A 24,367-nucleotide genomic window follows, 5' to 3' on the forward strand; every position below is an offset into this window, starting at 1 on the left:
TGTTCCCCTGTCTAGCGACAAACGTGATAATCCTCTGACCCATCCCGCGCGGTACGCGCCGAGTCACGACCCTCTCTACCTGATCTCTAAGAGGCACCACCGCAGAACCGTCGCGGTATAAACGGGAGCTATCACAGCTCTAACGCGCATAAACTAGCCTCAAGGAGTACTTCGTCTTGTCTTTAATAGGCAATATCTCAGCCTTGGGGCCACGTTGGAAAGCACAAGCTCAGTTAAAATCGCATAGCTTCCAATTAAAAGTCTGCCTAGACATGTAGCCAGCCAGAAAGAGTAAGAATTGTTTTAGTCAAAGCGTGGCCTGCGGGGACTGTTAACGGTAGCATTGGTGAGGGTATCACTTTAGTTTCCGCCGGAGGTGAGACTACTTAACTTGGCAATATTAGCAGTGCTGGATTGGTCATCAAATGTGAGTTTCTGGTAAAGCTTAACCGAACATCATCTCCTTTAAATGCCATTTCTTGAGTACGCCTTTGTGGATCTGCAATCGCTGAAACGAGATAGAAAATGCCATATCAAATGGATGAGTTGGTCTTTTTGTTGCTCCAAAGTGGGTGCATCCATTTTCTTGGTGTCGCGCTGTGGCCTGTGCCATGCTACAGCTACAGCGGCCTCGTTAAGCATAAATTTCACAGCCAATTCACAAAAGCCATCGAATACCACAATTCATTCTAGAATAATTCCAATCTCAATAAATGTCACTATCAATGACTCTGTCAGTTACACAGCCAAATAAACCTCCCGAAACCTTTCGGCAGCGGTCCAGACCTTTGTGGCTTGCTATTGTTTGCTGGCCCGTCGGGCATCCAATAGCGCGGGCGCGCCGATAAAGTTCTAGACTCGTGGTGAATGGATCTGGATTTGATCTGGAGGCAAAAATTCACAGCCATAATCTATTGTGTGGGATTTCGGGGATTAGATTGAGATTGAAATTAATGAGCTGATCGAATGTGAGAAGTGATAGGGCTGAGCTGAATTGATTGATGATTGTCCGATGATGAAAGGGTACCTGGCAAATTGCGTCAATTCAACCTCCACTGAAGGTTTAGCGAATTTAGTGGGGATAACCTCGCTGGGAGCTGACAACGGGTGATCGTCGAGCGACATAAAAAAAGAAACCACCATGACAGGGCTTTGAGTTTGTAAGCACAGTACGCAATCAATAATTACAGGGGATTCATCGGGGATTATTCATGTACACAAGAACCATACAATCTGAGAGATGAGCGGTTGACTCCTACCTGCTATGCATTTCAGTTATGATAACCTCGATCGGAGCCTAAAGAGGTTGGCCCGAGAAGACAAAAGGGAACAACTAGAGACACAGCTTCAAGTTTTCAAGTAAAATACCCAGTGACTTTGCTTACCCTACAAGTACAAACAATCGAGAATTATGTACATGATCACAATGCCATCTTTGCGAGGAGCAATTGACTCCTACACAACAATGCATCCCATTACCCTACAGCTTCAATCGCCACCACCAGGCTCCAGCTTAAGCAACACAAGACCGACAAACTCGGCGTAATATTCCCTCCGTCAATCAATTTACCTACCTTAGCCCATCTCCTAAAATCGTGCGCACGCGGCTCCCGAATTCCTGGAACCCTAACAATCCCCATACAGTGTCCGAATTGACATCCTCTTTTGCGGTAGTCATGAGCATCACGAGCATCATTGGTGTTTTGCTAGTTGAATCCTCCTGACTAGAATCCACTTGGTGTAATTACCATCTCTTCAAATAAATGCAATTGTTTGGCCGTTACATGTTTATTCATTGCTCGTCGCATCATTTTGGTGTAATAATTGGTCTTGGTTTCAGAGATAGCATGTGGATCTACAGTGATTCGACCCGAATTCTCGGTACTACCAACAAGATCCATCACGATTTCAACTGCATTTTTTCATTCTCCGGTCCGATAGGTTAGTGGCCGAATCCAGACGGTAATTTGATCACCTACTATTCCCATCAATGACAGCTGCACCAATTTCCTGGAACCTCCGGTCGGGGATCCATACAATCCCAATTTGATGTGGTTTCCGTGCTATGCTAAAGAATTGTGGCTTGCGCGTCAGGGGCAGAGTCAGGCCAAGTTCAGGTCAGTGTGTTCTGGGGAGAAACCAACGGCTTGAACGGAGGATTATCCGCAGAGACCAGTAATCGGCGGATCTAGCATTCATCCATCGTGGCGTCGTGTCAAAGCTCTGTCTGTGTACTGTCCGTGTCTTTGACCTCGGAAAGAATTGCTTTGACCTTTCTCGGGAAGAAAGCTCCTTGAATCCAGGGTCCATCTCACTCAATATTGCAACCGATTCAATTGAGGAAGAAGGCACTTCTACAACCAATTAATGCAATGTTTGGCCGCTAATCGAGTTAATTTGAACAGAGTTCACCTCAAATCCGAAAGAATGGATGGCTGCGCAAGCCACTTGCCAAGGTGCAGATTAGACGAGACTAAGCCCCTGGGCGTCGTGTTTGCTCTTCATTCAATCGGGAGGCGGCCCACGTCACTGTATTGTTGGTGGCTCAATTCATGGTATCTCGATTTAGGCAAAAAAAGAAACAATACAGATCCGTCCCGTGTTGACCGGGTAGCATGCATAGGCGAGTTGAGATCCGCAGATCCGGGTAAAAAATGACAGTTCATATTTCGCCACGACGGTCGAACAAACGTCTTTTTTCTCCCTTGCTTCTTTGGTTCAACGTAGAAGCTTGATTTCTTTCGTTTTTTAATTAAGGTATCGGCGTCATTCCAGACATTTCCTTACTGAGCTGGAGGTGCGCGACAGTATCTTCAATTGGGATGCAAGTCTCGGGCGCCTGGAACATCAGATCGCATTCTAGGCGCCTGAAGCAAGATTCGAGATTAATTGGCAAGACAAGTCTCAGTTATCGCATGCGCAACGGTTGCATAATGGCGTGATTCTACGTCATTTGAGGGTATCTTGAAGGGCTGGAGAGACTCCCTTGCATGTGTTATTTCCATGACAGTTAAGCAGGGAGACTCAAATCAAGTCATCGTCGCGAAGAAAAGATACATATCACATTGATTGAAATATCGCTTATACAGAGCCAAAAGGAACAGCCGAGAATTGGAATGAGAAGCGATATGTCAAAAGTTAAATACTACTTCTTCGCTAAACTTTACTGTCGACACAGGAATGCGGCTTTCTGAATAGCACTCGCAAGTGCCGATTGCGAAATTCCGGGGGAAGCGAGTCCGTAAATACTCGGATGGGTCCCGGTTCTTTGGGTCTGACACTGACACTGGCATTTGATCTATCATTCAAGGGAGCTGTCTCGCCTGCATGATAAAAACGAGTGGCTAGAGTGGCCAAGAAATAAAAAGCAAAGAAAGAAGCACTAATGTACTCGCCCGTACAAACGGTATCCCGCTGCATGGATGCGTCATGTCCACTGTCATTTATCAGGTATTAACGGGATCACGTCAAGAAACGAACTGTTGGTCCCCATCCCTCCATTCTCACAGGGAGACATCATCACCTATCACACCCACTCTGCCCCTTTCCTTTTTCCGCAGTGGAGATGAACTTTTTCCGGATCGAGCATCGCGGGAGGAGGTAAGCTTCAACTTATCACGCTCTAGACTTTACAAGCCCCTTGCATATGTATCCTCCACGTGGCAGATAAGTTTATACAGTGCTCATCACAGTACTTAATAATAAACTCAAGTTGAGGCCGTAGACTGGCATGTTTGCTCTCCTCGGATTCGTAAATTGGGCATTGATGATAAGGCTGCTACCGGGTTCTCGTCTTCCCAATTAATTCCAGGATCTCTTACTGGCGATCGCTGAAGTAGTATCCAGGTTCAGGGGTCCGAGACATCAGCACACTGTTAAAGCAGGGAGTTGTACCCGCTGAAGGATCCAAGCAAGGGAACAACATCACCAACACAACACCAACCTCACCATCACATCTCGAATATCTCTTTCTTTTCTTTTGATCAATCAATTGTTTGTTCAATACAGAGTAATAACTAATGACAAATTCTCACAGACCTGTCCTGGTTTGGCGTCAGGAACGTTCACATCTTACCCTTCCCCTAGCGTAAAGTTACAGCCCCCGGTTCAGCTCGCGAATAAACTTTCAGCTACCAACACCCTTGCAGTAACAAAATGTCTCACTTGCATCTGTAAATGGGTAGAATCTGCATTGAACCCTGTTGTTTCTTTCAGGTGATATCGCAGCTGTCAATCTTACTCTTGTCAGGTTTTACGTACAATACCGAGGTATGGTGATGGGATATCCCGAGAACTAAGTCATTAGCATGTAACAAGTAGTCTACTGCTTTGACACTGCTTTGACTCTAACGGTAATCAGCTACTTTATCCAGGCCAAGCTTTCCCGATCTGGACCCGCGTCGACACTAAGGAAAAAACGCCTCGGTCGGGATAGTCTCGTAAAACGCCGTGCTCTAGCTGTCCAACAGTGCTAGTACGTACTAATTGTGTGACTGCTGGTGGCCCGTGAGAAAAATCGTCAACTGAGCTGGGACCCCCTCCTGTTGGCTGGAACAAAACGTGGCTTTTCTTGTACCCCAATATTCCATCACTCACTCTGTCACTTATTGTTTCCGTGTACTGTTGCACTGCTTTGTGATATGTTCTTTTCTTGTATCCCTCGCAGATACTATCTCACCTCGCTTGGAGAAAACCCGGGATCTGAATAAACTAAACTTGTCCGAGGGTGGTATATGCCCCGTTGATATGAGTAACTGGTATCGTCTTGTTGTCAGTGTAGAGACCAGGGGTGCAACCCACCCCATGTTTAGTCCCATGTCAAAGCGCCGATCTACCATACAAGCAGGGGTTTCCCTACCCTCCACTCTCCCTAGATGAGAACTGAGATCCAACAAAGTGATCGATGCAGAGAACAAGGAGTGGATACGATAACCTGGTCACTGCCACTCCCACTGCACTGTACTGTACAACTTCAACTCCGCCGGTAGATCCGTACTGAGCCTAGAACCCTGCCTAGTCCCAACCTACACTTTGAACTTACAGTGCGGTACCTGACCTGGAATGCCATCCCGCCCTCAACCTTTACATGCGAGGACTCGACCGCTCTCTTTTTTCCGTTTCTAACTCTCGAGCGCCATAAAACCTGTTGCTCCCGCTTTTTTCTGCCTTTCCCCCTACTAAGAGCAGCCCATTCCCACCCTCTCACTCTCTTTTTCTTTTAATATGACCGCTCAAGTCGCTCCTCTGGGTAATCCTGCTGCAGCTACTGACAAGGAGTACTCGTTCATAGAAGCCCTCGCTCTTGGTCCCAGGGAATCTTTCTCGCTTGTTTCAAACGAAGCTCTTGGTTTACCTAGCAGTCCTACTTCAGTGCGATCTCCTCAACCGCAGCGCTCTCTACCAAACCCGACTGGTGGTGCAGCCTCTTTACCAAATCCTACCGCCGCAAGACCAAAGACTCCTCCCCCGCAGAAGCGAGTCATTCCAGTCTCTGCACAGGCTTACGTCCCTGCTAGTCCAGCAAAGACCGTCTCCAAGAAGCCCGCCTCAGTAACCACCAACTCCCCTCCCACCACCGCCGTGACAAAAACCTCCACCACCACCTCTTCAACCAAAACCTCTACACCTACAACCACCACAGCGCCTCGATCTCTCAACTCCAAAAAGAGTACCGTCATGGCAAACGTCGCCAAAGCCCAGGCCTCATGCCTGGAGCTCTGCCACAAGACCACCGGCCTCGGCGACCGCATCTCCGTCCGCATGCTAGAATACCTCACAATGGTAACAAAGCAACCCCACGGCCTCGACGTCCTAGCGCACGACTTCCTCGACACGTGCGAGATCTTGTTCTCTATTGAGGCCGGCCTCGGAGAGTGCATTCGCAACCAGCAGACCTTCCCCGCAGATGTCATTTCAGAGCTTAGCAAGAAATTCCGCGTTACTCAGGCGGACTTTCACCTGCTCGATCAGATGCTGGGCAAGTTTCTCGAGAATGAACGCAAGGGCGCCATGGGAAGGATGAGACGTGGCTGGGGTCGTATCTTTGGTGATAATGATATCGAGAAGATGATCAGTGCTCTTGGTCGCACGAGGGAGAGTCTGCGTATGAGTGCGCTTATGTTTCAGTGGAGTTTGGGTAATGAGAAGATTGAGAATGAGTTGGGTATTGGATACACCGGTCTCGCAGCAGCACTCGACCGTATGGATTCCCGCGCTGGTGTCGCACCCAGATCAAAGGTGTCTGACGCTGGTGGTTCACAGTACAGACCATCCTCCGCATCCGCGCATCGCGGTATGGAAGGTCACGTCATGTCCATCAACTCACAACCTCCCCTCCCTCCTCTCCCCTGGGCAGACCGCTCTGCATCACTTCACACTGACCCTCTCGGTTCACACCACGATGCACGATCAATCAGCAACCACCATCACAACACCGCCAGTTCAGTGCACTCCAACGAGCGATACCACTCTGGCACAACAGCGACGTTTGATCGCATGAGTACTTTTGACGAACACCATGAAACCCGATCGCAACATACGCAAATATCCGACAGTGAAGCTTCTCTCGAGGAACTCGCTGGTCTTGATCTTAATGGCGGTACAAAGGTTGTTCGGCTCAAGGCTGATCCCTTCAGCATGCCGCGCTGGAACCCGCGCAACACCAACGGCGCCGACGCAGCGAATCTCAAGACTGCTCTTATCAGCGCTGTTCGCGGTAAGAACCACAAGCTCATCGAGCAATTGCTGGACCGTGGTGTTTCTGCAAACACTGGGCCGGACCATCTCGCTCTTAAGGAAGCAGTCTTGAACTGCGACGCGGAAGCTGTTCGTCTACTCCTCCTCTTCGGCGCTGATCCCAACGGTATTGACCGCGATGGTGTCACTCCCCTCTTCGCCGCCGTCGAGCGCTCTTTCATCGCCGGTGCCGTTCAACTTCTCAAGTACGGCGCCGACCCACGCTTCCAAATCGGTCCCGACAATGAAACCGCCCTTGCTGCCGCCTGCATCGCCAACAAGGTCAACTTTGCTCATCTTCTTCTCATCTACGGCGGTGATCCCAACCAATTGACTGCTACCGGCGAAACACTCCTCAGCAGCGCTATCAACAAGAAGACACCCAAGAAGTTCATCGATCTCATCCTCGACTACGGCGCTGACCCCGATGGCAAGAGTCGTGAGGGTAAGACCGCTCTCTTCGAAGCCATCCAGAACTCGCGCGTCGACATTGTCACCTCTCTTCTGGACCACGGCGCCAATCCCAACTTGCCTGGTCCCAAGCACATGCTCTGGCCTGCTACCTACCAAGCAGCCTGTCTGCAAGTCCTCCTCCAGCACGGTGCTGACCCCAAGAAGGCACCCGGTATCATGGAGCTGGCTGTTAGTGTGAACAACATCGAGTCCGTCAAGATCTTGATTAATGCAAAGGTCGATCCCAACCTCAAGAAGGACGGCGTTTACACTCCCCTCTGCACATCCATCCGCGATAACCGCCCCGACATCTTCAACCTTCTCCTCGCCAACAAGGCAGACCCCAACGTCCCCGCGTCTGAGTACCCAGCCTTCAAGTGCATCACGCACAACCGTCTCCAATTCCTTCCCCCACTGGTTGACGCCGGCGCAAACCTTGCTTCACCAAAGGGTATCGTCGAGACTGCTGTGAGCGTCAACAACATTGAAGCACTGACGTGGCTTCTCGAGAAGGGCATGAACCCCAACGACAAGAACCCCAAGGGCCACTCACCCTTGACGACGGCCATCCGCGAGAACAGGGTCGAGATGGTAGACTACCTTCTCAGCAACGGCGCCGACCCCAACGTTCGAGGTCAAGATTGGCCTGTTTGCATGGCCGTCCGCAATCCCCCCATCCTCAAGCGCATTCTCAACGTGCTTGCCGAACCCCGCGCGTTCAAGGGTGTAATGGAGATGGCCGTCGTCGCCAACCAACTCGAATCCGTCAAACTCCTCCTCAATGCTGGAGTATCAGTAGAGGACAAGAACGGCGGTGTCTTTTCACCGCTGACTTCCGCTATTCGTGAAGATCGCAAGGACATAGTATGGTACCTGATCAACGAAGGCGGCGCCGATATCAACGCGCCCGGCGAACATCTCCCCGTCGTCAAGGCTCTTCGACGATACCGCGGCGACGGCGAGATTCTGGAATTTCTCCTCGAGCACGGCGCGGACCCCAACAAGGTGTACCGCGGCTGGAACGGTGTCATGCAAGCCGTTGAGAACGGCGACGAGCAAATCCTGCGTCTGCTCGGTGAAAAGGCTGGCTTTGACTTGGACGTCAAGGATGAGCTTGATCGAAGTGTTACAGAGATTGCTGCTTCGCGAGGATGGGATGAAGCAGTTGCTATTCTGGAAGAGTATGCTATTGTCAAGACCTCATAATATGCTATTGCTATGTAAGATGATGAATGTTTTGGGATTGGGATTTTTGGAGTCTGCGATTGTTTTGCTTCATCAAGGGCTGTTTGTTTTTACACATTATATCCTCTTTGTTCTTGTTCTGGCTTATTCCCCGGCACGGTGTGCTGTTGTATTTGCTTGTCTGTAGACACATATTTTCTTTGTCAATCTATTTATGATAATACATATGTTAAACAATCTTCACTCTCTCGTCCCCAATGCGTCCTTTGAGTAGACAGTTCTTACCTATTTTCTGTGAATAAATGGTGTTGCAAAATGTGAGGTCGCTGAGGTCAATTTGCGATGCGACGGATGATGCTCTGCCTCAGTGGACTTCATCAGTGGACCACCCACTGTAACATCACCCGCCACTCATCCATTTCAATGCCTATCCTCAATTGAATCAACTCACCACCTTCAAACCTCATCATTAACCAGCAATCATTTACTTCATTACACTTCTATCTATAGTCTGTTACCCATGTTAACATGAACACTCTTAATCTGCGTGTAAGCCTCCAATCCCGCCTCTCCAAGCTCCCTTCCAATACCACTCTGCTTAACACCACCAAACGGCACCCGAGGATCACAATCCTGACTACTGTTAATCCAAACCATACCAGCCTCAATAGCAGCCGCAACACGATGTCCTCTTTCAAGGTTCGTCGTGAACGCAGCAGCGCCCAAACCGTAGGTTGTATCGTTTGCTAACTCAATAGCTTCCTCTTCTGTCTTGAAGGTAGAGATAACAACGACCGGACCAAAGATTTCTTCGCGGAAGACGCGCATGGAGGGCTTCACGTCTGTGAAGACGGTGGGGGAAATGTAGAAGCCCCTGTCTGAGTCGCCGATCTTCAGAGGGCCACCGCCAGCTGCTACCGTGGCACCTTCCTTCTTGCCAATGTCGATATACTCCAAAATACGCTCATATTGGACCTTGGATACTTGAGGACCTTGGTATGTGTCCTTATCCCACTGATTGCCAACCTTACTCACAGTATTGAGTGTATCAATGAACTGCTTAATGAACGACTCATAAATACTCTCCTGCACAAGAATCCTCGACGTGGCAGTGCAAATCTGCCCTTGATTAGACATGATGCCGAAATGCGACCACTTAACAGCCTGATCAAGCTCCGCATCCTCAAACACCAGCAGAGGCGACTTTCCGCCCGTCTCGAGCGTGATGTTCTTGAGTGTCTTGGCCGCGACGCCCATGATGCTGGCAGCTGTTGCTGTAGACCCTGTGAAGGCAATCTTGTCAACTAGAGGATGCTGAACGAGCGCTGCACCGGTATCTTTGCCCAATCCATTGACGATGTTGACGACTCCGGGTGGGAAACCGGCTTCTTTGATGAGTTCTCCGAGAACTAAAAGACTGAGGGGCGTTTGTTCGGCGGCCTTGATGACGACCGCGTTTCCACAAGCCAACGCAGGACCGAGTTTCCACGTCGCCATAGAAAGAGGATAATTCCAAGGAATGATCTGCGCAACGACACCGATGGGCTGACGAATCGTGTATGCGAACTTTTGGGGTGTAGTGTTGATAGTCTGACCAAACGTTTTATCCGCCCAGCCAGAGTAATAACGAATAACACCCACCGCCTCAACAAGATCATTCTCGAGCGTTTCAAGATAAGTCTTTCCATTATCCCACGCATCAATAGTAGCAAAGAGTTCCTTTTTGGAATCAATGAGATCTGCTAGTTTAGCCATGAGTTGACCTCTGTCTGAGGCGGGGAGGTCGCGCCAGGCGGGGGATTTCATGGCTGCTTTTGCGGCTTTGACGGCTTTGTCGATGTCTGTTGCATCAGCAGCTTGGACTGTTGCGATTTCATTTTCGGTGCTGAGAGTGTTAGTGAGGGTAAATAGGAGGTGGGAGGGAGTGAGAGGTACGCTGGATCGATGGAGGTGAGGGTTTGGTTGCTTGATGAGGAGACGAATTCGTTGTTGATGAAGAGGCCTGTGGGCTGAGACCACTTTACGCCGTTGGGGGCAGTCAACTCGATTGAAGGTGCCATCTTGAAGAATATTGAGTGATGAGATGAACGATGAGATGAAACAAAACGTTCAAGATAAGAGCGCTTCTTGTACTTCACAGATTGTTTAGTACCTCAAGCTGTCGCTCATATGATAGGAACTGATGAGAATGGAGAGTGAGTCCGTCGCGGAGGCCTTCTCTTTTTATCTCATGCGCTGACGGGTTAGGGAAGTGAAGCCTACGACCTCCGCTGTAAATTACCCCGCATCCCCCACAGAGGGGCTAATCTCCAGGCGGGCAAAGAAGTGCACTTTTCGACATCCATCTCCATCCACATGCCATTATCAGACAGAGAAGATAACAGAAGATTCTTTATTTTCTTATCTCAATTAAGTAGGTATCTCAAAGGTTGGCCTTCTTCTTTGCCTCAGCCTCTTCAGCCACAGCTCTAGGAATTTCCTTATCCAATCCACTCTCACTAGGCTTCCAGCCCAGAACCTCCGTGGCGCGAACAGGCTTGCTTCTAGCATTACTGCCAAAAAAGACTGATCCAGCCGGCAAAGCTGTGTCGAGTTCAGGCTTCCATAGTTCTTCTACTTCTAGTGTATCAATATGTCCTTGATCCTTTGCTGCCTGCGCTACCTTGTCTGAGATTTCTGCCCATGTCTGTAATTGTCAGCAATTAAACCTGTAGTAAATTGAGGGAGGGGACGTACCAGCTCGCCAACACCGGGCAAGTAAATTCCATTCTCTCCCCAGATCTTGTCATTGTCATCACCCTTCTCACCCTTCTCAGCAAGAAGAACAAACAATCTCGCAAGATCAGCGACATGAACATTCGTCCAAGCAGCCAGACCTCGTCCACCCCTCACCGCATGACCGCGCTCAAGAGCAACCTTTGACAGAGCGGGGATCTGGACACTGCGCTGCTTGACGGGGCCTTCACCCTTGCCGTAAATGATGGGAGGGAAGACAATAGCGGTTTTGATAGAGGGAGTTTCTTGGGAGATTTTGAGGATGGCGTTGTCTACAGCCCTGGACTCGTGGGAGCGGATGAGATCTAGGATTGAGGATACGTCGTTGAGATCGTCAAACACGGCATCTGAGGGTTCGCCGGGTTTGAAGGAGGGTGATGTGAGGTCTTTGATGGGGAGGAGACTTGCGCCAGAGATTTGAATGAGATACGCTAGAATTGTCAATCAACCATTCACTCCATCAATTGAGTGTTACTCACCCTTGTCCTTGCTCTTCAATCCTTCTTGAATGGCCTTCAATGACCCAACATGCTTATTCGACGCGACATCTACTAAATCAGTACAACCCTCTTCACTTCAATTGGTGATACATACTCAGAACAATATCGGCCTTTTCAGCTTCACTCTGCACAAGATGGCTATCATCCAAGTCACCCACCACAGTGCGCACCTTGGGATACGCCTTTGATACCGTCTCGGCGGCGTGACTGTCTCGTACGAGGGCGACGATGTTGTACTCTGGGTGAGACTGGGTCAGTTGGTGGAGGAGCTGACCTCCGACGTAACCCGAGGCTCCGGTGCTATGAGTTGTCAGTGGGGTGTAATTAACTGATGTTGTGCTTCTTACAGGAAAATGGATGTCATTTTGGTGAATGTGTCAATTGGTAAGTGTCAAATTAGGTGAGGTGGTGAGTGTCAACTGCGATGATTGAATGTTAGGCGCTGTAATACTGAAGCACTACACTGAAGAGGGGTATTTATGCCCCCAAATATTCACATTATTAAGCTACACATTACAAATTACGACATTGCGGGGTGAAAATAGAAGTGTCTTGGCCATTGTAGAATGATTGGCATTTATTAAGCATGCATTTAATAATGAGGAATTGTCTTGTCGCGGAAGCTTACTCTTTTAGAGGACATGTACTAAAGCGTTGGCCACTCGTGGAGACTTGCCTGTTTTTGAGAAACATACCAAATGGAGGTTGTAGACATCACGCGGATTGAGACGGATTGAGGAGATATATAGAGAGGTAGAAACATATAATACAGACTCATTGAACAATTGATCATTCTCATTCATCATCTATTTCCCTACATCTCTCCATCAATTAAGAGTCAGGTACATACAGTCAAAATGGCCCCTCAAGAACTCACAGGCATCCTCGTCGCCCTCATCACCCCCTTCAAGGCGGACGGCTCAGTAGACTATGAAGCCCTCGACGCCCACATCCAATCCCAAATCAGCGCCGGCGTCCACGGTCTCGTCCCCGGCGGCAGCACAGGCGAATTCACCGCCCTAACCGTCCAAGAGCGCAAAGACGTTCTTACCCAAGTCATCAAGTCCGCTGCCGGCCGCGTCCCTGTCGTCGCTGGCATCGGTGACCTTACTACCGTTGGAGTAGTCGACCTTGCTAAGCATGCTGCTGAGGCTGGTGCTGCTGCGACTATGATTGTTCCTCCCTTTTACGATGCGCCTAGTCTTAAGCAGCTTCGGGCTATGTTTGAGGAGATTTACAAGGCTTCTGGTCTGCCGATTATGTACTACAATATTCCCAGTGCAAGCGGTGTTAGTCTTTCTCCTGCTGAGATTGCAGGTCTTTCAGAAGTTGGAGTCAAGTATCTCAAGGATACATCCGGCAACGCCCCCGCCCTCACAGATCTTCTCTTCCACCACCACAACGCCATCACGGCACTGAACGGCTGGGACACACTGACCTTCTACGGTCTTTGCGCAGGCGCCAAGGGATCCGTGTGGGGAACCACCAACATTCTTCCCGAGCTTTCAGTCGAGCTTTGGAACGCCATCGCTGTTGATGGCGATATTAAGAAGGGACGGGAACTATGGAGCAAGATTTTCCCTGTTTGCAAGTTTTTGGAGGCGCATCATTATGGTGCTGGTATCAAGACCGGCTTGGAATTGAGGGGATTCAAGACTGGTGGTTTGAGGAAGCCTTTTGAGTTGTTGGAGGGTGCTGAGAAGGATGAGTTGGCGAAGCTTCTCAAGGATGCTGGCGTTAAGTTGGCTTAGATGATTGTATTATTTATTTATGAGATTAAAATAGTAAAATAGACATGGTCACAGACATAAAGACTATCATTGAGTGAACGTCATGTCATAAACACCAGCGATGAGCATCATCAAAGGCAATGAGAAACTGTATATGGATTAGAACCATCTAACTCATCCCTCCATGACCAAACTCTGCCAACTCATAGTCCAATCCCCCGTCTCCCTCCTCCGTTCCCAAATCAAGGGCACAACAACCCCCGCCGGCCTCTCCGTAAAATAAACCCCCTTCTCATCCGTAACCTCCAAACACTTCAAAGCCCGTTCCTGCAAATCCGGCGCAACAGCCTCACACCCCGCCACAAAAGCAGGCCACGCCAAACTCGTAGCAAAATCCTGCTCATCTATCAATTCACTCAAATGCGGCTCCAGATAATCCAGTGTCTTGCGCACCATGTCTTGTAATATCATGGCGTTCATGTCGTACACTCTTCTGTAGAAGTAAATCACTAACGCTTGGTGTATTGCTAGTGTCATGGAGCGTACTTGAGGATGGGTTACGAGATTGTCGTCAGAGGCGGTTTCAGCGGGAAGGGTTGTTGGCCATGCCCAGATCCTGTTTTCAAGAGTCTTGGTATGTTTTGCCAAAGCCTCAGAAATAGCAGGGTTACACCGCGCCGCACTCTCCAATCTCGCCTTTTCATTAGCAAGTGACACAGTCTGACTCAAAAGCGTCATCAAACTCTCAGGAATTCCGTAAATCACCGGGTAAAGCGTTTGATTCCAGCGACCTTGGACTTCAAGATGGATGTCGTTGAAACCAATCTCATCCGTCTTTTCCAGTGCTGGATCGAGACCGATATTGAGGCCTTCTTCGGTGATGCGGAATGTGCGGCTGATTTCTAGTTGGTTGTCGGCGGTGGAAGCATCAGGGAGGGCAATGGACATGCTTTCTGATATGACGCGAAGATGTGTGTACATGTGGTGTAAAAGACGGGTTTTGAAGGGGTTTTGGTTGGCGAGGCCTCGAAGACGGATGAGACGTTCTGCATCGAGAAGAAAGACTCTGAACGCTCGTGTACCATTATGCAGCTACCACTGTTAGTATTAGTTTCCACGGTGGGAGGTAGGTGGCTTACCGAAGTCATAGCCATAGCAAGTATAGCCATTAAAAGCTCCTTATAACTAGCCTGCTTCGGCCCAAACATCTCATGCTGAAGCGCCTGTCTCAAATGACTCTGCGCCCTCTCATGATTCTTCAACCCAACCTCCTTCCAATGCGAACTTGATCCCTGCGACATATGAAGTTGTAAAGCACTATGAGCAAGGAGTGTATAAAATATCGATGAGCGAGTATGAGATGCTTCATTCCAGAGGGATAGTTCAGCGAATGTCTCGAGTGCGCAGGGAAGAAAGATGATTTCCCAGGGTGATTTGCGCTTAGCTTGCATTGTGGATCGACCGGCCATGTTTTGACGGTAGTGACGGAGGAGTTGCTCTGTTTCTTCTGGAAGACCACTGCCACAAGTTGGTATATCTTTCGGCAGTTGGATGATTTCCGTCACGTGTGAGTCAATGTCTTCTGCTTCAGGTTCAGGTGGACCCATGACCTGTGATATAAATCCCGGACTGAAGAATGCAAGGCCCTCTGCACCCGATGGATCATCCATGAAGAAATTTGGCATGGATTCGTGGTTTGGTTCTTCGTTTAGACCAAAGTTGGGGTCTAGTGACGCCGTAAAGATATCCATGTCATCACCCGGTAGTTGATCAGGCCAGTCCTCCCGGTGAATCTCCTCGATGAACCCGTCCGTTTCGGGATACATACTAGTAAAAGTATTATCCGTATTAGTATCAGGCGATAACTCCACCGTAACAGCCGGAGACGACTCTTCCATGGACTGAAACACTCCAAAAGGTCCCTTCATCAGTGCTGAATCAAAACTCCTCTCACAAGCAGCGTCGATATCAGCTAGGAGTGAAACAGCAGTTCTTCGTCCCAGACTTTGGGAGAGTTCATCACTCATCACCTTACGTTGACTCTCTACAACCAATTAGCTTTCGTTCAATATGTATAGGTGTAAAGGTGGGTAGTATCCCGGAGACATACCGGAGAAGAGTGGATACCGATACTCGGAGCCCCGATGACTCTGCTGCAACTCCGGTTTAACGCCATCATCCGTAATCCAGAATAATTTCGCTCCGTATCCCCCGCAGTTTAAGCCTAGACGTAGACACGTGCCGCATTCAGGCTGTGCCTCGTCGCATTTTGCGTGTCTGCTTCGACAGGTGCGACAGCCTGTGAAGGTCCTTGTACGTTCTACCTTGGGCATCTCAGTAACCCTTCTAGAATAACACAACCAAGTCAGAGGAAAGTGACTCTGTATCGGATTCAGAAGGTAGTTATCAAGAAAGGCAAGTGGAGAAAAGGTTCCAAGAAATTGAAAGAGAGTTGATCTGAAAAGAGAAGACGATGTGCTATTATGACATTCTCGAGTGAATGACAGGTGAATCGAAAAGGGAATGTTTCCGCGAGAGAGGCAAGTGGGGCGCTGATTATCGGGGTGTCCGCTTGGAATGGCTGCAACCAGAGTTCAAGCTAGCAGTGGCCAATGAATAAGAGGGGAGGACATCTCAATTAAAGTCAAAAATCCAAATGACAAGAGTAATTTCAACAAAAACAGCTTGGTACTGTGGTCTAGTTGGTCATGACATCTCGTTAACACCGAGAAGGTCCCCGGTTCGAGCCCGGGCAGAACCTCACTTTTTGTTTTCCGACGAACCATCTTTTTCGCCTTGCAGAGCACCATCTTGTCGTCGCAGGCGATTGCATGGATGTTCGAGTCCATTTTTGAGTTTCATTAGATGCTTGTTTCTAGATACTATTCAACAGCATGTTTTCTGAAAAATCATCAAACCACAATTGTGGAAAAGAATCGAGGTCGAAGAAGGGATTGATACTCGTCTCAACACAATCTGAAAAATCGTAGTATGGAAAAGCAGGCATCTGGCCTTGACCTTGTGCAGATTGCGTTTCCTCTACCCCGTTCTTCTCATTTGACGCCGTAGTCTTCGGTCCATCGCTTGAGTTAAGACCTCTGGTAAGGATATCGATACTTCGCTGTATCCCAGGACAACTCGTCCGAATAGCATTCAAAGCCCTCATAAACGTTTCAAAACGCGTCTTAGTCCCCGGTCTCCCATCTTTCATATCTTTTACCACCACAGTAGCAGCAGTATAAGTGCAATATGCCATTATATACGTGAAGCGAAGAAAGCCAAAGGTGGTTTCGAGGAGTTGCAGGAGTTGTTCTACTGCTTCGGAAGCTTCTTGACAGGTGGTCCTGCAGGTTTTGTTGTTGAGGAAGGGTCTGTGGAGGAGGATCATGGTGGTGTGGTAGAGCATACTGGGATTGTTAGAGATAGTGGTATGGGGTGGTGGTTGACTTACTGTTGAGCTACCATGTGTGTTGGTGGACATGGCAGTTCTTTATAATCCACGTTCAAGACAGCAGGCAGATTAGCCCGCCATGTCTGCAATCTTCCTCTTGTAGATTGAATAAACTCTAACACATCCCTCGTTCGTTTACTGCCATAGATATTAAGTAGAACATCATTGATGATAACACTGATCTTGCAAGTATGCGCAAACGTCAATAATAAATGCGCCGGTCGTGGAGTATACTCAATCGCATCACCCTCCACAGAACGACACTCATCTTCAACAAAGGAATAAGGCGGCCACATTCCCGTCTCAAGAGTCTCCGGTATCGCGGGTTCCCACTTCGGCGGTTCAGGCAAAGACGGCGTTCGTCCAAGATATAAACTCAAGGTCTTATCCCACGAATAACAAGACCAAGCAAGATGTCTCCCCAATCTCGTCCTCGTCGAATCCTCACTTCCGCTCGCTTCAGAAAAGAGCCCAATATCAATAGCAACACGAAACGCCATTCCCCCATAAAGCCAAGCCTGCGAAACAGATCCCCGTCCAATTTCTCTAGCACTGAATTGAAGTAACGCTTGAACAAGTGGTATCGAGCCCTCGTTGTGTATCTCATGACTAAACAGCAACTTTGCTCTCGCAAGTAGATTCTCCGTTAAATGCCGTTCTCTGAATCGCGTGGAGTGTAGACAGAGAACTGTTAAGAGGAAGGGAGAGAAATTTGGTCCGGCGGTGGCTGCGTCGCGGAGAAATATTGCGCGTGGGACGAACATGAAGTTTGCGTGGACCCAGGTCCAGTGTGTTGTGAAGAGACGACGGATTACATCTTGGGGGATGTTGAGATAGATTGATGCGCTGCCGATTGCTTCGTTTTCGAAGAAGTCGAGATCGGGAGATTGGAACATTTCGATGGGGAGAGCTTGAAGAGAACAATTTGCTGGGCTTTCCATCGTTCTGGAGGTTGGTAAAGGCGTATCACCAGGATCATGCACCGCTGAGGTGGTGTCGTAATAAGCAGGCTCATCGAGAGATTTATCTGTGTTCTCAATGGGCGGTAATGGCTCAATAGGCGTCGGTCTGCTCTGTTCTGTCATCGCCGAGCCCTCAACTGTGGAATTGTTCCTGAGCTGCTTAACAGTCTGCTCCAACTCAGCAATTCTATCCGCCATAGCGCGAATCTGTGTCATGGGAGGTGGCCGGTCATAGTCGCATGTCTCTCCATACGCGATGCAAATACCACAGACTGGCTGGCCGCCATCGCAGCGGACTTTGCGGAGGCGACAGCCTTTGCATGTTAGACGAGCGGTCTTTTTGGGCTCTGAGTCTCTTTTACGTTTCGGCATTTGCGCTGTAAAGATTTGAGGTTGTGGTGGAATTGTGGAGGTTGGTGTTGAAAATATTGGATTGATGGATGCCCGGGAAGCGCGGGTTGATTACTGATGAGGTCCCTCTAAATTCAGCCCACCTCGCCGCTAATTATCTGGGGATCTCCACTAAACCACCACGCTGGAATGCGCGACAAACTGTGAACGAGACATAATTCACTGACCTCAAGACTTTTGACATCTCATGATCCAAGAAATCCTGACTTCTTGTGCGACACCGTATCTCAAATGTACATATTCAATAATACCTGTGGCTGGTCATAACAACCCAGACTGATCACAAAATCAACACGGGAGATGAGCTGCCTGTAGTGTCTAGCCTTAAAAGGTGAAGTTCGATACAAGACCAACAAGGTCGTCGAGGAAGAATGACAGCATGTCTACGCAGCCGGATGCAAACTCCCGCTGCAGCAAGTCTTCCCAGCCAGTTCCCAGAAGTCCGAATCACCAAAAGACCGTCATCCACAGGAGGTGTAAGCAACTCTTCCCAGTTGTCCACCGTGGTGGCTCCAGAGAGTCTCCCTGCGTTTGAAAAGCCACCTGGCGAATGTGTTGTCCCTTGACACGCAACGCGAGAAATAAGAGAATTACGAAGGGTTGCCAGGATATCGAGATCGCAAACCCAATCTGAGCTGTCGTATACCTGAACAAGAGTCTCCCTCAAAGCCGTAGATTCATCGATGTAATGCTCATCTTGATTAAGGCCTGGCAGGCCAGGCTGGTACTGCGTCAGAGTCAGATGCACTGAGGTCTTTTGGAAACAGTCCTCAAGCTGGCCATCGAATGGTTTATGGCCAAGAATAGTCCAGGCCTCGGGGTTTGACTTGCGGATTCTTGGGTCTGGCGGTGGAATTAGCAGCGATAAACCTGGTTGGCCAATGTTTCCATCCACCCTCTTGATTTCTGTATCGAGTGGTGTCTCGTAAGGATCCGCCAGTAATGGGCTTGCCACGAATATCGAGTTCCCGTATGTCATTGCGAACACGTTTTTTAAGTAACCCGTGTCGAAGTTTCGACCGGTTTCTAGCATAGCGATGCAAGCAAAAGCTTCAGGCCGGGTCAGTGTCAGTCGCAGAGGCGATCCTTGACTTGCGCCGGTGCTGGGAATCCATCTAGCATCGCTAAGAAAGGTCCGGCTGATGATTGAAGAGTCGATAGTGGCCTCTGGTAGCCGTGAATACAGCTCTACAGCTGCAGCACAACCTCGAAGTGGCTGGACGAAAGCATTGTTTGTAGCCCTGAGGTGAGTCGCGAACCACTCTGTGAGTTTGTAGTGATTAAAGTCGTCGGGTTGCAACGCGTTCTTGAATGTTTCTCCTGTGAAGTAATGGCCTAAGTGCCTCATGTCGCCTCCTGGTCGTCCTTTCCGCGGATCAGTGTCATCATTGGTCATTGGACCAACTCGAAGAATCTCAGCACGTTCGTAATCGCCCGCACAGAACTCGAGACTCACGAATGTTTCTATCTCTTCTGTTTACTCTGTGTTAACGAGGGTTTCCTGTTAGCAAAGACTTAAGCCTACCCTGTGAAAGTTGTAACAAAGCCGAATCGAAATCGTTTCCGTTACCAAAGTCCGCTTGGCCATTTCGAGGGTGGGATGACCACGAAACCTCGTGTACAGGCATAGGTTGTTCCCCGCGCTCCTTTATGTAGTCTATGCGTTGCTGGAGGTCGACTCCCTCGGCGAGGCACTTCTTGATTGGCCTGACCTTCCAGCCGTGGCAACCTATAGAGCAGATACCACGCTCTAAACAATCGCAAGACCTCTCTGGGCCCTTCTTTCTTCTTCCCAACCGCAACAAACCCTCTTTGGGCTTTTGATCCGTAGTATCAGCCTGTTTTCGATGACAGGTATCGCCACAGTGGCAGGTTTGACCTCTGGTTTTGACGGGAATCCATCGCAAATGCGTTCGTGCAGCTGATGGATTCAGTCGACGGATGAACCCTGAGAGGTTATCCTTACTAAGACTGCCATCAAATGGTTCTATAGTGGTATACTCGTAGCGTTCCTGCGAGTACTGATATCGAATAACACAATTAGTGTTTGAGAGTCCGAGATCTTTAGCGAATTTCCGGAGGTATCTTATTCGGGGTTCAGGACCATCCATTAGGGAGAACAAGGAAGGAATGTGGCAAAGTCCAAAGAAAGGTGCAGGTGCTGCTTCGGGGGAACAAAGAAATCGACCATGGCGACGACCGTGGTTGATTAGCTTGAGGGCCGTCTCTCGCTCAACAGGGTTCATAGATGCCATATCATCTGCAGCCGTTAACAGCTGGCCGATCCATGAGTTCTGTTTAGTCATTTTCTGCATCCGAAGCAAGTTTGATCGCTGTTTCTCGGAATCCTCATCTGATCTCTCAGGAGATCGAATGGCATCTAACAGGCCGGTGACCAATTCGATATCATCCAGCACAGAGATACTGAAGCCGCGCCATGTAGATAGGACACACCCAAGAAGCACCAACCGAAAGTCATCCATTGATATTCGTGCAGAACCCACACTGAGGGAACGGTTTACAACGATGGGCTCTCCGTACCACCGCAAGTATGCCAGTGGAAGAGACCAGGTCACGCTGCTCTCAACGTCCGAAGACCTCTCAAGGTCCACAGTCAGGATTCCAGAGCTAGATATGAGTGAATCATTTTGATGGATGACATCTGGACCGTGACTTAGGATGCAAAGGTCTGGATAGAGATGCCACGAGTTGATGGCCAGAATAACAGCGCCGTTGCGCACTCTTTGGGGAGTGCCGTTGATGAGACACTCCATAGATGCCATGGCATCTTTCCAAGCCGTAACTACACTGTTGTAAGGATCAGAGGATGTGTTGACTGGCATTCCAGCCTTATCAGCATACAGGAGAGTAACTTGACGTTGTTCAGCTGTAGCTGAATGTGCCGTGTTGATCCAAGATCTAGCACTGTTGTCCCATGCAGCGAGCTCGTCTCTTTTAAACTCTTGTTGAGTTATGAGGGCCATGGAAAAGGCTTTCATCTCATCCATTTCCTGCTTGATAGTATCCTCGATCTCTTTCTTCCTCGTCTTAATTATCTGCAGCCATAGAGCAACAGATTGAGCGCTGTCAAAAAGTCCTGCGATCATACAGGCCAGTAGATGAACCGAAATTGCGCTTTTACCGGAGGTTGCAGCAGCCCAGAGGCTGGCAGAGTCTGTCCCAGCAAATTGAGAAAACACTCCATATCGACTTCGCTCTTCGGTATCGATATGTCTCTTTTCACAAATCTCTGACACCCTCTTTCCGTATGCGGACAAGAGATTTCCAGTAGGGGGAGCTACCCCCTCGAAAAGGGCGCCTAGTTTGCGCGCGGTTCGGTGGAGTGAGCCTCTCTCTGCATTCTCTTTCCGCACGTTACTTAGGCTTGTACCAACACTGTTGAATTCCTTCGGCGCCTCCAGTTTGATAAGAGTGAAGTCAAGGTTCAAGTTGGCGGCAGCGAGGGAAAAGTCGTTCTGAATGCTGGTCGCGCTGGCGACTAGCTTACTTATAATTGAGCTGGCCATTTGGTAACAATTAACAAAGCAGATGAGAAGTTAATCGAGGGTCGTAACCTATTCTGTTTCAGCTGAAAGCGGGGAAGTTTTCGACGTCTTTATGCATATTTCACGTGAGTTGGGCTGACTCCTGATCAGGCTGTGCGGCTGTACCAACACGTTACATCCAAGCCAATGCCCTCTCTCCTCCACTGCACAGCAAAACCTCAAGTCGCTGTTTATAATGGCTTGGTTTCCAGACAACACTGAAAGCTCGTCAGGATGGAGAGTTCAATTCATGGGGGTCGTGGCATGGCTTGGTGCAAGTGCCGTTGAGAAGCACGCGAATGCGATGATCGGCTCGAAGTTCAGCTGGCTGCCTCGAATCGTACCCGGGCCTTGGCACTTTCCTGATGCTGGATTAATCCGCTACGACTGCAAGACTAGTACAACTCTTCGTGCTGCGGTCTGTCAAGCGCGACCCGGGTTTCCATTTATTGGCAGAATAGCTTATGATGAGATTCACATGGTTGTTCCGGAGATGCAGAACAGCAACAGTTCCATACCTCTATCCATACATCGCTGGTCCATCCTGTACAATCGCGGTCGGCTTGGTCTGAAGAAGCAAGCATCTCTTCCAAACGTCAAACCTGCTTCCACATACCCGAGGATGCTTGATATGGTTCGCTCCGTATCACCGACTGATATCCTGAGTATTTTGTCCTACTTGATCACCTCAGGCTTAATCGCACTTTCTGTACTCTGGGAGGATGGCTCAGCTCTACTTGGACTGGGTTTAAGTTGTTTTCACACGTTCCTTTGCAGCCTTGCAATACGACAGAATTTGAGACACAATTTCGGCTACAAACCAACACAAACATTCGAACTCGTCGCTAGGACACCTGAAAGCGCCTTTTGGATCATATCATGCGATATAATGGCCTACAACGCATTGGTACAGGGGGCTGTCTTCGCTCCGACTACTGATGAAAGGCGAGAGGTCAACCCTGTAATGTTGCCGAACCAAGCAAGCACTAAACGTTCCTTTCTCCCTCTGCTTTCATTCATCCTGGTTCTTTTCCTTTTCTCCAATGCAAGCTTTATCTGCCAAATCGCAACCACTGCTGCCTACATTATCCTCACTTCTCTCTATATTATTATCAGACCGCTGGGGATATGTCCTGGCGAGCTCGAGGTTGCCACCGTTTACGATTGTCTCTCACCCACTTCTCATTTGGCAAAACCTACGGAGAGGTATACCGAAAGACTCCCAACGGTCGCTAGAACGGTTTGGTATGCCATCAGGCTGACAAATTCAACAACGTGGGTAAGACCCATTGATGCAATTCCAGATACACCTGGGTGGAATCAATGGCTTGAAGAGGCGCGCAAGAATATCGACTCTCCAGATTGGCCCGCCGAGGGTGAGGCACGAAGACTTGTTGATAACGACCACCATGTATATGACATACAGGAACCGACGCGGAGGAGTAATGACCAAGATAGTCTACGTATCTTTCCAGTGCCCGAAGCAGACTGGTAACACACCATTGCCGATATCTATGCAACTCTATTACCCTTCCCCTCCCCCCTCAAAAGCCCCAAGACAACATCAACAACCGCCCTCCCACTCTGACTCTGATTCTCCATCGTACTCGCCCCAACATGCGGCGTAACAACCACATTCGATAAACTCAACAACTCAGGATACGCCTCGAGCGTAGGTGGTTCAGTAACCATAGCATCCAGTCCAGCACCAAACAACTTCCCACTCTTCAAAGCTACCAGCAGAGCATCTTCATCAACGATACCACCACGGGAGCAGTTAAGTAGAATAGCTCCGTCTTTCATAACCTCGAATTCTACTGTTGAAATCAAGTTTGTAGTCGTGTTGGTGAGTGGGATGTGTAGTGTTACTACATCTGATGCTTTGAGAAGATCATGCAGTGAAGAAACTTGAGTGAAAGACTCAAAGGCGTTGCGCCAGTGCTTCCCATCTGAGAAGGGATCATAAGCAATGATGTTTCCTTCCATAGCACCAACCCACTTCTTCGCAACAGCAAAACCAATATTCCCCATACCAACAATGCCCAGAGTCTTTTTATACAAACTCTTTCCCAAAGTCTGACTGCGAACAATAGCCTCCCCAGCTCTCGTCCTGCGATCAATCTCAGCAACGCGTCTCGCCAGAGTTAAAACTAGAGCAAGAGTATGCTCAGCGACCGTTTCGCCGTTAAGACCGGGTGTGTTATACACTTTGATTCCATGTTCAGCGGCAGCCTGGAGGTCGATGTTATCGACTCCGACGCCCTGCTTGACGATGAATTTGAGAATTTTGCACTTCGAAAGTTCGTTCTTGCCTAAGCGAGTTTCGCTGCGTAGCATGATTGCTGTGGCATTTTCTGGGTATGTGTTTTTGGAAGGGTCTGTGGGGAGGATGGTGATTATGTCGGGGGAGTTTTGAAGTGCTTCGATGGCATCGGGGTGGTAGGGGTCTAGGACGTAGACCGAGGGCTTTGGGACTGTCATGATGGTCTAAAGAGGTGAAGATGGTAGAGAATAAGAAATATTTGAGATTTCTTTTTGCCTTTGTATGACTTATAGCTTCACCATGGACGTGCGACTTACACCGGAGAACATCCCGGACAAACTCCCGGAAAACGTCCGG

General features: G+C 49.0%; 8 protein-coding genes and 1 non-coding gene across 9 annotated transcripts; 3 read left to right on the forward strand and 6 right to left on the reverse strand.

Annotated features, from left to right (window-relative positions):
• The first annotated feature begins 5,194 nt into the window (after positions 1 to 5,194).
• Positions 5,195 to 8,790, forward strand: B0J16DRAFT_579 (ankyrin repeat-containing domain protein). Its single transcript, XM_046134091.1, has one exon. The coding sequence runs from the start codon at positions 5,224 to 5,226 to the stop codon at positions 8,392 to 8,394; it is 3,171 nt and encodes a 1,056-aa protein (XP_045988061.1). The 5' UTR covers positions 5,195 to 5,223; the 3' UTR covers positions 8,395 to 8,790.
• B0J16DRAFT_575 (aldehyde dehydrogenase domain-containing protein) lies at positions 8,722 to 10,580 on the reverse strand. The gene is made up of 2 exons (XM_046134083.1): positions 10,309 to 10,580; positions 8,722 to 10,258 (listed from the first exon to the last, which is right to left on the reverse strand). The coding sequence occupies exons 1-2, from the start codon at positions 10,431 to 10,433 to the stop codon at positions 8,878 to 8,880; spliced, it is 1,506 nt and encodes a 501-aa protein (XP_045988062.1). The 5' UTR covers positions 10,434 to 10,580; the 3' UTR covers positions 8,722 to 8,877.
• Positions 10,581 to 10,775: 195 nt separating this feature from the next.
• Positions 10,776 to 12,148, reverse strand: B0J16DRAFT_325953 (uncharacterized protein). The gene is made up of 5 exons (XM_046125938.1): positions 11,996 to 12,148; positions 11,743 to 11,948; positions 11,628 to 11,696; positions 11,110 to 11,579; positions 10,776 to 11,059 (listed from the first exon to the last, which is right to left on the reverse strand). The coding sequence occupies exons 1-5, from the start codon at positions 12,010 to 12,012 to the stop codon at positions 10,796 to 10,798; spliced, it is 1,026 nt and encodes a 341-aa protein (XP_045988063.1). The 5' UTR covers positions 12,013 to 12,148; the 3' UTR covers positions 10,776 to 10,795.
• A 330-nt stretch (positions 12,149 to 12,478) lies between these two features.
• On the forward strand, positions 12,479 to 13,399 carry B0J16DRAFT_408158 (uncharacterized protein; the record flags this gene model as incomplete). Its single annotated transcript, XM_046133009.1, has 1 exon — positions 12,479 to 13,399. Exon 1 carries the CDS (start codon positions 12,506 to 12,508, stop codon positions 13,397 to 13,399), a length of 894 nt encoding a protein of 297 aa, XP_045988064.1. The 5' UTR covers positions 12,479 to 12,505.
• Positions 13,393 to 16,089, reverse strand: B0J16DRAFT_325958 (fungal-specific transcription factor domain-containing protein). Its single transcript, XM_046125939.1, has 3 exons — positions 15,489 to 16,089; positions 14,518 to 15,422; positions 13,393 to 14,470 (listed from the first exon to the last, which is right to left on the reverse strand). Exons 1-3 carry the CDS (start codon positions 15,709 to 15,711, stop codon positions 13,553 to 13,555), a joined length of 2,046 nt encoding a protein of 681 aa, XP_045988065.1. The 5' UTR covers positions 15,712 to 16,089; the 3' UTR covers positions 13,393 to 13,552.
• Positions 16,066 to 16,139, forward strand: B0J16DRAFT_t2. The gene has a single exon. It is a non-coding gene; the product is annotated as a tRNA-Val (tRNA).
• A 55-nt stretch (positions 16,140 to 16,194) lies between these two features.
• Positions 16,195 to 18,215, reverse strand: B0J16DRAFT_325959 (fungal-specific transcription factor domain-containing protein). The gene is made up of 2 exons (XM_046125940.1): positions 16,830 to 18,215; positions 16,195 to 16,785 (listed from the first exon to the last, which is right to left on the reverse strand). The coding sequence occupies exons 1-2, from the start codon at positions 18,161 to 18,163 to the stop codon at positions 16,254 to 16,256; spliced, it is 1,866 nt and encodes a 621-aa protein (XP_045988066.1). The 5' UTR covers positions 18,164 to 18,215; the 3' UTR covers positions 16,195 to 16,253.
• Positions 18,216 to 18,428: 213 nt separating this feature from the next.
• Positions 18,429 to 21,729, reverse strand: B0J16DRAFT_295042 (uncharacterized protein; the record flags this gene model as incomplete). The annotated part of the gene is made up of 2 exons (XM_046124409.1): positions 18,429 to 19,675; positions 19,728 to 21,729. The coding sequence occupies 2 exons, from the start codon at positions 21,727 to 21,729 to the stop codon at positions 18,483 to 18,485; spliced, it is 3,195 nt and encodes a 1,064-aa protein (XP_045988067.1). The 3' UTR covers positions 18,429 to 18,482.
• A 1,147-nt stretch (positions 21,730 to 22,876) lies between these two features.
• Positions 22,877 to 24,257, reverse strand: B0J16DRAFT_325961 (D-isomer specific 2-hydroxyacid dehydrogenase). Its single transcript, XM_046125941.1, has one exon. It carries the CDS (start codon positions 24,226 to 24,228, stop codon positions 23,260 to 23,262), a length of 969 nt encoding a protein of 322 aa, XP_045988068.1. The 5' UTR covers positions 24,229 to 24,257; the 3' UTR covers positions 22,877 to 23,259.
• Between the last annotated feature and the right edge of the window lie 110 nt (positions 24,258 to 24,367).

The sequence above is a fragment of the Fusarium flagelliforme genome, assembly GCF_020744385.1.
Source record: "Fusarium flagelliforme strain FIESC 12 MPI-CAGE-AA-0113 chromosome Unknown B0J16scaffold_1, whole genome shotgun sequence".
Lineage (NCBI taxonomy): Eukaryota > Fungi > Ascomycota > Sordariomycetes > Hypocreales > Nectriaceae > Fusarium > Fusarium flagelliforme.